The following is an 11,812-nucleotide window of genomic DNA, read 5'->3' as shown; positions in this document are numbered from 1 at the left end:
ATGTTCCCTCTCTCCTTCTCTCTTTCTTTTTTCTATATTTTTTTAAATTTGGAAGAATTGGTTGTTCATGCTGATACACCATTTCTGGAGGAGACTTCTTTTTCAGTTCTTATACTCCTGCCGAGAGTTCAGTTTTGGGGTAAAATGCCAGCTGTCTGACCCAGCTGATCCCCCTCTACTCTGCCTTGCATTCCAAAGAAGCATCCTGCCACTATCAAAAACACTTGTGGAAGAAACACAAAAGCTGCAATACCAGCTCATTTCCCAGTGCTCCTTTGGTCAGGAGCCTGCAGAAGGAGCTGGTATTAAGTCAGTGTGAGTTAAGAGCAGGGGGCACAACCTTGTTGGGAAGGTGGGGAGTTCATCCTGTTTTTGCTCCTCCCACTCCTGTGCTAGAAACTTAAGCTGCTTATTGCTGGTATCTTGTTTGCAGCTTATTTCAGCTGGGAAGTTTCTTGAGTGTGTGAAACCAGCTTATGTGTCTGGGAGACACCGAGGGCAGCGTTCATCCCGTGCTGTGCTGGGGCAGGGCCACCCCTTCAGGCCTTCCTTACACATCCCCTGTGTTCTGGATTCACTGGGCTTGTTTCTAATGCAGGAATGTTGTGCAGCCATTAAAAACTGTCCTGACAGCTGTCTTGAGTAAAAGCTCAAGAACAGAAATTATTTTTTACGGAAAATGTTCTGAACCCAGAAATGAGAGCATTTCTGACTTATCTAGGCATTTACACAGGAACCTGTCTTATAAATAAGCAGGCAAATAATGAGCTGGGTCTGCTCCTTCCACTGAACACTGATGCTGTCACCTGGTCATTCCCAGCCTGGCAAAGCAAGCCCTGGCATCTGCTGGCTTCCAACTGTGCCTTTTCCTTTCAGATCACACTCGCTGCAACGTCTGGATCCTGGACGGAGACTTGTACCACAAAGGGCTGCTGAAGTTCGCCGTTTCTGCTGAATCCCTGCAAGACACCGTCGTGGTCTTTGTTGCAGATATGTCTAGACCTTGGACTGTTATGGAGTCTTTACAGAAATGGGCCAGTGTCTTGCAAGAACACATTGATAAGATGAAAATTCCTCCAGAAGAGATGAGGCACATGGAGCAGAAGTGTAAGTCTTTGTGCATCCATACATTGCTGTTGGTTTTTTAATTAGCTCTCACAACATTTGATGGATTTCTTTGGGTCAGTGTTTTGAGAATGGGTTGAATAAAAATTACTCTTAAGTTGTGATTGCAACACTAATTCAAATATACTGTGTTAGGCTTTAAAACAACTCTTCCAGTTTTGCTATGCTGACAAAACATCAGGTGAATTATTGGTCTAGATCCTGGGCAGTAATGAGATTTTGATAATTTGATTTTTAAAAAGGGCAATTTAAAAAACTAACTCAGTAAAATGACAGATTCAGATTTCAAAAGATGGTGACAAGATTCAGTGATGAAGTGAGCTGTCTGCTTTACTGTGATATCTCAGCCAGGTCCCATTCCCATACTGTGTTTGTCTTACAGAAAGTCTCTCTGCCCTTGTTTTCTGGTGACTCAGAACTGGTTCTGGTTTCTGTGAACCTGGTGCAGCTAATTGTGTCTCACTAGAGTCATTCCTACCCTGTGGCTTTAGGAATGTTGTATAAATTAACCTTCTTTCCTGGCATATCCATGGCAGGATGGAATCTAGCACTGGCAGGCAATCATTGTTGCAGTATTGGATCCTGCAGCACTTTCCTAAAGTAGCGTTGAATGTTTCTTGAGATTTTTTTTTCTCTGTTTTCATATTTAATTACTCCAAAATAAATTTCTTTAGTGGAAAAGACCTTAGTAACTTCCAGTCCTTTCAGATGAAGTAGATTCAGACTGATCCTTTGTGCTTGCTGCTTTTGCTCCTGGTGACTCTGCTGGAGTGTGGAACCCTTGCAAATATGGTCTGGCAGGTTCCTGAGCTACCACAGGGAGCAGTGTGATCTGTTTGGCCTGTGACCACTCAGGTGTATTTGCATAGCTGATAATCCTTTCTGAATGTTAAATATTATGTTCCCAGAAGCCTTGTGCCTACAGCATACCAGCTGCAGTTTATACTTAATGATTGAAACCACCCGGGTTTGATCATCAGGTTACATTTAAACAAAAAGTAAAATATGAGAGTTTTTAGGGAAAAAAAAGGTCTGTCAGAGATTTTTTGGAGTGGGAAATGGAAAGGCAGTTCTAGTATCAAAATCCAACCCAATTTGCACGTTTGTGAGACACTACAAATGTTATGGTAATCCAAATAAAGAGTGAGTTTGTGCACTTAAATTTTCCTTTTGGAAAGAGAAGCTTTTCAGCCTTCCCTTCAGAGTGCACTCTGTGAAGGAGCTATAGCAAAGCTTGAGTACCCTGTCTGAGGAACTTAGAAGGCTTTCCAATAGTGGTATCTTAGAGAATTCTAAAGTATCCTAGAAACTCCTGGTTTGTTCTGAGCTCTCCTGGAGTCAAGGGAAGAGGAGATGGGGGAGGGGCTGAGTTCCCCCCTGCCTGGCTCCAGTGCCATCCCCTGGCTCAGCTGTGGCACACAGGGCCTTGACGTCTTCAAATTTCCATCTCGTGTTCTCAGGCCTTGTGCTGGACCCTTGTGTTGTCACCTGGACACATCTCTGGCTTCTTGCAGACTGTCCCCAGGGCCAGCTCTGTGCTCAGAACTTTGGCCACCATGTCCTGTAATTCTCTTAGCAGCCCCTCCTGAGGAAAGGCCCATTGTAGCTGTGTCAGGGTAATGCACTGGCCAGGGTACTGCACACGTGCCTGGTGACTGCCTTGGCACGGCTGCCCATCCTGAAGCTACACAGCAAAGCTCTCCGTACTGAAATCCTGCTGCCTGTGCCTCTTGGGGTAGGCTGCCACTTAGAAAATGAAGTCACTGGCTTACAACAGCCCAAATATTAAAAACCAGGATAATAAAGTTCACATGAGGGCAGTTGAAACATAGAAATGGAGTGCAGAGTGATGGGATGTGCTATATTTAAGCCCCTGCAGCATAAGACCACCTGCCTTCTCCAGCAGAGTATTCCCTTACTCCTGCTCCTCCATCCCAAGCTGAATGTCCACAGTGCTTTCCCTGGCTGTCACACTCAGCACCAGGAGCCCTGGGGAAACACTGCCCAGTCCTGCCCCGCTGGCATCCACTGGAAGTGCTGCAAGGTTGTTCCTTCTCCATTGCTAAGGTCCTGAGAGTTTCCAGAGATGCCTTTGTTAGCTCACCCTTGTCAGTGCAGCTGGACTTTGGACTGCTTGTCTCTGCTGCCAGGGTTTGGGAGGCCTTTCTGCACCCAGCCCTTGCTCCTGTGTTTGCTGGTTGAGATTCTGATTCTTGGCTTGCCTGGCTGGGTGAGAAACTTCCCTTTGGAGTTAAAGAGCTTCCAGAGTGGGCAGCAGGACACACATGGAGGCCACAGGCTGCCTTCTTGGGAATGTACCCAGAGCATTGCCTGCCTGCACTCACTCCATCACCGAGCTCCTCTGGGGATTCCTTGCTAATAGCTTGGCTAAGGTGGAGTCAGGTACATAATGTCAACTATGTCCATTTAATTCAGGCTCAGTTGTGATAATTCATTCTTTGAATAACACATATTTGAATAATTATTTCAGGGATATCGCCTCCCTTTTTAAGACAGCAGAGCAGATAAGGTGGCTGTCAGCAGTCAAGAACTGCAGAAAGGAGGTGTACTGGTAAAATGGCAATTACACCAATGACCTCTGGGGTGTTTGAAGCTAAAGAATTGAAACAAAATAAGATATTTTTGCAAACTGTGTACTGTCCCATTCAAGCTGAATTAGTTTTAGATTGTCTGCCTTTTTGTTTTCTGATTTGACATAGAGCTGAAAGATTTCTTAAGCTTAAAGATTTTTAAAAAATAGTTTATCCAGGTATCTTTTGTCTAGGAATTCTTTTCACAAGACTAAAATTTTTAATCATCAGTAAAGATAGGGCACAAAAAAAGCTAAAAGTGATTGTGAAACTTTGAAGAGTGTAAATATGGAATGATTGTTTCAGAAAAATATTCTTCATTTTTCTCATTTTGCTGTTCAGGGCCTTTGGGATTTATCCATTAAGTTGTAGCATTCGCCTGCATTTCCACATTGCAGTTTAAGAGCACTCCAAGCCTGAGCAGATTCCTGTTGCTGGAACAACCAAACCTAATAATTGTGGATTGCTGTCTCAGTGGTGCTTCTAGTCCATGCATGTCCTGAGTGATGCAGCAGTTTTTGGTGGAGTTACCGTGCAGTGCCTTGTGTGAGCAACAGCAGCAAAACAGTTTGCTGGAACTTGGCTTTCATGTGCTGTGTTCAATGCAAAACTCTAAAGAGCCACAAGTTTGGTAGATAAATGAGCACTCTGTAGTGGAGGTGGGATTTCAATGGCACATCATCTCCTGGTGAGAATTTTATTAACATAATAGGCCATTCTGAGTACTCAACCTTAGTGATGGGTGGCAGAATTTCACAGATTTCCAGAGGAACTGTTGCTTTTCTGGCTTCCTATTTTATGTGCATCATCTTAGGGGTATTTCCTGTTGAAAAACCTTAAACTGAAGTCATTTTCACTATTTCTTAATAAAGAAAATGGTTGTTTTCCATACCATATAGAAGATGATTCCTCAGTTAGAACTATGGGGAGGAGCTAATATTCATAGCTCATTAGAAAAAAAGGAAAAATAAAGGATTTTATGAGCTGTATGGACACATAATTTTATATCCTTTAAAAGCCTGAGAATAGAGCTCAAATGAGACATAGCTGTGGGAGGTAAGAAAAAGTATGAAATTGCTGTGTGTCAAAGAAAGTTTTAACTGCAGTGAGCTACTTTATTACTTTGTGAGAGTGCAGTTTGTTCATCGGGGCATCTGACAGTGCCTGGGGTTCAGGTTCACTGGGATTTCTTAGGACTAGATTCAGAAGGGAGTGGGGTTCAGTGGAGGCCTGGAGCAGTGTTGAAGAGCCTGTTGCTCAGGAGCTCCCACTTGTTCCTGACTTCAGGTGGTGTCTGTGTGCTCAGGGTGCTGTAGTCAGACGTTCTTGCTCTGGCTGGTACCTTCTGTTAACTCGGCAGTTGTTTGTTCAGAGCTGCCCCTGTTGGGCCCAGTGCTGTGTCCCATTGCTCCATGTCTGGCAGGGGTTAATGCCAGGCCAGGTGCATCCCTGGGAATCCACACAGAGCTCAGCTCCACAGGAAGGGTGTGGAGAGGTGTTCTCCCTCCGTGTGTGAGGCGTGGCCTTGGTGCTGCTGCTGGCTCCTGCTGACTCCTGGGCCGGGAGCTGTGGCTCTCTGGGATTATGCCCTTCGTTCCCATTCAGCAGAAATTCATGAGGATGAAACCATCAGACTTCTGAAATTTCCATGTTGCATTTGCTCTTACTTACATTTCTAAAATTCTTAGAGCATCTTGTGTTTTCTCATGTTGTTGACTGTTACTCTCTTCAATCTTGTGTTTTCTCATGTTGTTGACTGCTAACTCTTTTTGGGAGAGGCCTTTTTTCCCCAAGTATGAAGGGGTTTATGCTCAGTAAAGAAAATATTGTGTTGCTTTGATATGAACAAAACCGAGGAAAGAACTCCTGTCTGATTATAGTGCTGTGGTAAATTGAGAGCTGTATTGTCAAATAGTCTTTTCTGTGTGATTAAGTCAGAGAGACTCATCTGAACTGCTCTAATACACTTGGCCTCAAAAGTAAATAGTAATGGGAAAGCTAATAAAGGAAAGTGGCACTTCAAAAAACTCCTTTTCTAGTTAAATGATTTTGGTGAGATAATAAACACATGGAATGTGCAGAATGTATGATGGAATTTTGATTTACTGTAGCTGACTAAGAAACAGTCCTGGAGACAGCATCCTGGAGCACTGCTGTTTCTTCTCCACAAGAAGGCACTCTCTCCCCATGTTAAAAGAAGCTGCATTTCATTTTCATTTGTTTGTATTTCCTTGCACCCTGGCATATATTGAATTGGTGATTGGAAGTCTTATGGTCTGTATTTAGTTTGGGGTTTTTAGGCTTTTCTCTGGAATGGAGTTCTCTTCCACAAGAATCACACAATTTTGTATTTCAGCTAAGCATTGTAGATTGTGCAGCTTTAAACAGAAGAGTTTTCTGATTTGTTCTTCCTTCCACACACCCATGCCATTGCAGGAATGGTTCCTGTTTTGAAAAGGTACCATGGCTTCTTTTTGCAAGGCTTGTATGAGAAGCTTCCCTGAGGTTTTACCACTTCCTAAGCTCAAGAGGCTCATGGCAGTTCCTTCCCTGGTACAGGGGTGTTCTGAGCAGCCTCTCTGTCTGACCGGCCTGGAGACTGGTGGCTTTTCTAAGAAGTTTTCCTGACTGCCCCTACAGTCACTCTGCTCCCACTGTTTCTAAAATGAAGGAGCCCTGGTGGGAGCAGATTATGGAGTTCACTTGGCTCTTTTGTGAGGGTTCCTTATGGCTGAGTGAGGAGGAGGAGAGCCCAGGGCCTCGGGGCAGTGAGTGCCTGGAGCAGCCACATCCAGGACACAGATTTAGCTGGTCTGTGGCTTTGGTCTTGAATAAAAGACATTAAAGTGTAGATTGCAGCCCACATTTGATAAAGGATGTATGGGTTCACAGAGCATTTCCAAAATGGCCTTAATACTATTGCCATAAATACTATTGCAATAAAATTAAAATACTAATACATAAAAAGCATTGAGTTTCCTCTGGACCCCACTGTAGTTTTCCAGAATGCAGCTGAGTCTCTTCAGGTAGCCTGCAGATGCTCTTTATTCTGTGTTTATGCACATAGGTTTTATATTTCTAGCACTGGATGCCTGCAACAGAAATGTAGAGTAATAGGAACTAAAGTAATTGTTCGTAAGGAAAAGTGGCTGTTTCAGGTTGTTGTTTTCTGTGTACATTTATATTTTCACCATGCTTTCTTCCACAATAGGTACAAATTGCAGGGTATAGGTTGTGTTGCTAAACCACATTTATGTTTTCTGTTGTCAACTGCCCTATAATGAAAGGTTCAGGAATATGCATTTTTGCAAATAATTGTGATTATTTATAATGACTCCAGATCCCACTTGATTTAGCTTCCTGTAAGTTTTGGTGGAGGAGTATTTTGCTGTTGGAATAACTTGCATTCAGTTCTCATGTGGTATAAAAATTAAAAAAAAACCAAACTTGAGATTTCTAGTTAGTTGTAGATTAATTATGGTTTAAAAAGAGCTAGTTCCTTTGTTGCGGCCTAAGAATCTCTCTCTTTTAATAGTTATAAAGGAGTTTCAGGAGTATGTAGAACCTGAAGAGGGTTACCAAGGATCGCCACAGAGGAGAGGCCCCTCGTCCGGCCAGGAGGATGAACACGTTTCCCTTCCCCTCGGAGACAACGTGCTGACTCACAACCTGGGCATTCCCGTGCTCGTGGTGTGCACTAAAGTGAGCCCCTGCTTCTCTTTGCTGCTGTGCTGGCTTTCATTGCTTCTCTGTTAGAGGCATGCTTTCTGCAGACAGGCTGAATGAATTCTGGATTAACAGTGGAGGGATTTGTTCTACAAGTGAGCTTGAATTATGGATTAACAGTAGAGGGATTTGTTCTACAAGTGAGCTTCTGCCATCGACATCAATTTTTACTTTGATGGAATAGTAATGACTTTATCAATTATATGTTAATTACTTTAGTGTTTGATTTATCAGTGCTATTTTAGAACCAGAGACTCAAAGTAAATGTGATGGGACTGTGTAAGAGTAAGGGAGGTGTTTTAAGATGTGCTGGGGTTAAATGCCTGGGTTTTTCTGGTTTGTTTTCCTGCCTCTCCCAGTGTGATGCAGTGAGTGTCCTGGAGAAGGAGCACGACTACAGGGAAGAACACTTTGACTTCATTCAGTCACACATCCGCAGATTCTGCTTACAGTGTATCCTTTTCTGTGCTGAGGAGATTGCCTCTAATCTGGAGGCAGTAAGAGATGCTTTCATGTTGAATTGCACAGAACATTCGTCCAAGAAATTGCTCTGCAAGATCGCTTGGTGTTTAGTTATTGGTTAGGGTATATGCTACACATACCCAACCTTAGGTAAGTATGTATATAGTTTGTTTTTTTAAAATGTTGACAGATGTATGAAATACTTTATAGTTTTTAAGTTGTGCATGGGACTTAGACCTTTTGTTCTTTTATAAAGGGTTTGCCTTACATTTTGTGAAGTGTTCTTTCTTGGTTTTCCCCTCAGAAATTGCAATTTCCATGTAAGCCTGAGATCTGCTTCCATGTAAGCCTGGGAGGATGGATAATTTCTGTGTATGTCACTGAAAAGTGCCACGAGCCTTGCCCTGTTATATCCCCTTCACCCCTGTATACTAAATGTCTCTAGTTTTGCCTAGTTAGTAGCTATAAATCTATTCATTCCTGTTTTGAAATTCTTATTGTAATTTAGAAACTGTATATTACCTAATTTTCCTTAACCAGAAGCCCAGATGGGGCTGCCTTGATTTATACATCAGTTAAGGAGGAGAAGAACCTTGACCTGTTGTATAAGTACATTGTACATAAAACCTACGGTTTCCAGTTTACCACACCTGCCTTAGTGGTAGAGAAGGATGCAGTTTTTATGTGAGTCACTGGACAAGCAGCATTGTGCCAGGGGGGGTTTATTTAGCACTGCACTGCATGTAACATGGATATAAAAGTAAATTAAATGGTATGTTGGTCAAAAACTTAGTATGCAAGTCTTGTGGAATCCCAAATTTAAACAGCAACTTAGTGCATATTACTTGACTCAGACTATACCACTCCCGTTTTTGTATGCTTGGAATTTAGCTGAGTAATAGGGCTAATCTGTAAGAAAATTGCCTTATTTAAGTAGAGGGCAGTAAATAAATGTTCTCTGTAGAAGCTGTAGAAAAAGTAAAGCTTTATTCTCTTTACAGACCTGCTGGTTGGGACAATGAGAAGAAAATTGCCATTTTACATGAAAACTTCACAACAGTAAAACCAGAAGATGCATATGAGGACTTCATTGTAAAACCTCCTGTAAGAAAGGTAAAAAGGGGTTACTTCTTTCTGTATCCCAACAGATAAGTAGAGTTTGCTCAAATGGCTGCTAAGGACTATTAATAATGAGGAACTCCAAATACAAATGTAACTCTTTTCTTTAATCTAAATATGTGAAATGTCAGGCTTTCATTTATTAGTTATTTAAAATACTGCAAGCAAACCCAGAAACCATTCGCCTTATTGAATGAAAGGCAGTCCAGGAATAGCTGTTTTTACATTTATCATTTTTGCATGCATGGGGCAGAAACACACCCATAAAATGGAAAATTCTTTTGTAGGACATTTCCATTTGTCCTCACATGGCTTTGAGGTTGCCATGCAAAGGCAAAGCAAGATCATCTCAGCTCACTGAAGAGATGCAGATGAGATCAATATCCAAAGTTAAAAAGAGGAATGTGGCTACTTACCAAGTGCTTATCTCTGTAGGACAGTGCTGGCATCACTGTTCATCTACTCCAATATTTTTTATTTTACAGTATTTTTTAATGGCAACTTCTTTAATGGTACTATTATTTTAAGTCTGAAAGAACAGTTTAAAAAAAAGTGAACAGTAGTCTTAAAGATTTGCCTCTCTCTCTTCCCTTTTGATCACCAAAGCATAAAAACCAGTTACAGTAATTCCAGTTTTTACTTATAACAACAAAATGTCTTGTTCAACAGTTAGTCCATGATAAAGAGCTGGCAGCAGAGGATGAGCAAGTATTTCTTATGAAGCAGCAGGTAAGAATGGAAGAATGAAAATAAGTTCTTACTATGTAAGATTTCACTTTAATTTCTCCCTTGTTATTGCCTTATTTTTTCATTCCTAATTTAAATCACCAGGTAGCTGTTTCTCAGCTTTGCAAATTCAGATGTAATTGTGAAGTAAGACTTTATTCTAACAAATGCAAGTAGGAAATTCAGTCACTTAACTTGGCAAGTTGAAGGGAAGATATGCTGAAAACAGAAAGAATGTTCATGTCAAAGGAGAAGAGGAAGAAGAGACTTTGTATTTCACCACACAGTTGTATTGATCTGTGAAATAGAAATACTTTTAAAACCTAACAACTGGGCATTGCAGTTTCCTTACAGCCAGAGGTTTGAAAGACTTTATTGTGTCAAATTTGGCTATGCTGTAACTTGTTATTTTCTTTATTACTCTATAGTTTAAAAAATATAGCAATACATCCCTATCCAGGATTATAAATGTCCTGGAGGTTACAGACTGGGGTGTCTGTGATTTTGGCTTTGAGTTCTGGGCTGGCTGTGTGAAACAAAGGCCCAAAGCTTATTTACTCCTTGCAGTCAGTCCTCTAGAGGCAGAGTGGGGAAGTATGGAAATATCAAAGAGGAATCCTGTAAATATCAGGAAAAAGATCAAGTAAATTTATGGTTACTCAGCTTCACTGTATTTTATTCCTCTGTATTCTTTGAAATATATTTAATATGCTAATGTGTTGTTTTTGCAGTCATTCCTTGCCAAACAGCCAGCAACGCCTACAAGAGCATCAGTAAGTAGATCCAAGGAAAAGAGTAGGAGGTGTTTTGTTTCCTTGAAGGGAAAAAGGGAATGATTCTAACCTGCAGAGATCCATTTTTTATATTTAAGTGTAACCTACATAATCTCTGCAAACTGCAGAAAGGAAATAAATAATGAGGCAATATTTTAAAATGTTGCTTATGAATTCACTGTGGAAACATTGGATTATTGAACTGAAAATTTCCTGCTGTGATTCAGCCTTTCCTGTAATAGTGGCACATTTTCCAAAATAACTGATTTTTTGGGTGCTTGTTTGTTTTCTTTCTCCATTGTGATCATTACAGTGTCAGTAGAAAGGCTGAAAAAGTATGTGATGTTAAACTTGCTTAATGTAACTAATGCTTTGAAATTCTTTTCTGATGTGTGTGATTTGGACTTTTTAAGGAATCTCCTGCAAGAGGCCCTGCAGGATCCCCAAGGACTCAAGGCAGAGCTGGTCCCACCAATGTACCCAGTGCCTCACCAATCACATCAGTTAAGAAACCAGATCCAAATATTAAAAGTATGAATGAGCCTTTTACTGTTCTATCATGTGTTGTTTCCCTTAACGTGAATCCTCTTCTGTAGAAAGATTTGGGTACTTATTCACTAATTGTATAGCTAGTTTAATAACAGAAATGCATTTATGACATAACTTTGGATTGTTTTTTTTTCTTTTCTGGTCATTTGTGTGACTTGGAATAGAGTTCTGTTACTGCCAAGCAATCAGACAGAGGTCGAATGCATCCTAATTTCCTTAAATTGCCTCAATACATTTCTTATGAATCAAGTGGATTATTAGGGTGGAGACTGCTCTAAACTATGAACAGTTTTATACTTCATATCACTTATTCTGGAATCCACAGCAAACCCTGTTCCACTAAGCCCTCTCTGGAATGTCATTTGCTGTAGCAGATGGAGTCACCTGGAAATGAGATCTTTCCCTGACATTCAGCTCCATGGCATTGAGGGGCTTCTTTACCCTCTGGGCATTGAGAAGGTCTGCAGGGCCAGTGTTGTTTTTTGTTGTGCACTGTAGGGCCATGCCTCACTTCCAGAGGGTAAAATGCCCTTCTGGATCCTGTCTCATTGCTGAATTGCCAAGTTTTGATTTGTTAAAAGCAGTGTGGCATGAAAGGCTGTACTGGGACATCTGTGCAAGTTGTTAATGGGCTTATTAGTCTTTGAATTTCGTGTCTGTATCTTGCTCTTGGCTTTTACATTTATTAAAAGCTTTAAAATGTACAAATATTTAGATTAAAATTTCATTACACCCCCCCAT

At 41.2% G+C, this 11,812-nt stretch overlaps 1 protein-coding gene across 1 annotated transcript in view; it reads left to right on the top strand.

Annotated features, from left to right (window-relative positions):
• Nucleotides 1–11,812, top strand: part of DYNC1LI2 (dynein cytoplasmic 1 light intermediate chain 2) — a 25,855-nt gene that overhangs the window by 5,612 nt on the left and 8,431 nt on the right. The window contains exons 3-10 of the mRNA XM_014309650.2: nucleotides 877–1,107; nucleotides 7,252–7,418; nucleotides 7,802–7,895; nucleotides 8,453–8,588; nucleotides 8,906–9,017; nucleotides 9,693–9,752; nucleotides 10,481–10,522; nucleotides 10,936–11,053. Of these exons, the coding sequence (XP_014165125.1) occupies nucleotides 877–1,107; nucleotides 7,252–7,418; nucleotides 7,802–7,895; nucleotides 8,453–8,588; nucleotides 8,906–9,017; nucleotides 9,693–9,752; nucleotides 10,481–10,522; nucleotides 10,936–11,053 (960 nt within the window). The remainder of the gene's footprint in view (nucleotides 1–876; nucleotides 1,108–7,251; nucleotides 7,419–7,801; nucleotides 7,896–8,452; nucleotides 8,589–8,905; nucleotides 9,018–9,692; nucleotides 9,753–10,480; nucleotides 10,523–10,935; nucleotides 11,054–11,812) is intronic.

Source organism: Geospiza fortis, unplaced genomic scaffold, assembly GCF_000277835.1.
Source record: "Geospiza fortis unplaced genomic scaffold, GeoFor_1.0 scaffold18, whole genome shotgun sequence".
NCBI lineage: Eukaryota > Metazoa > Chordata > Aves > Passeriformes > Thraupidae > Geospiza > Geospiza fortis.
The sequence above is the reverse complement of the archived record's forward strand: the minus strand, read 5'-3'. Positions and strand labels throughout refer to the sequence as shown.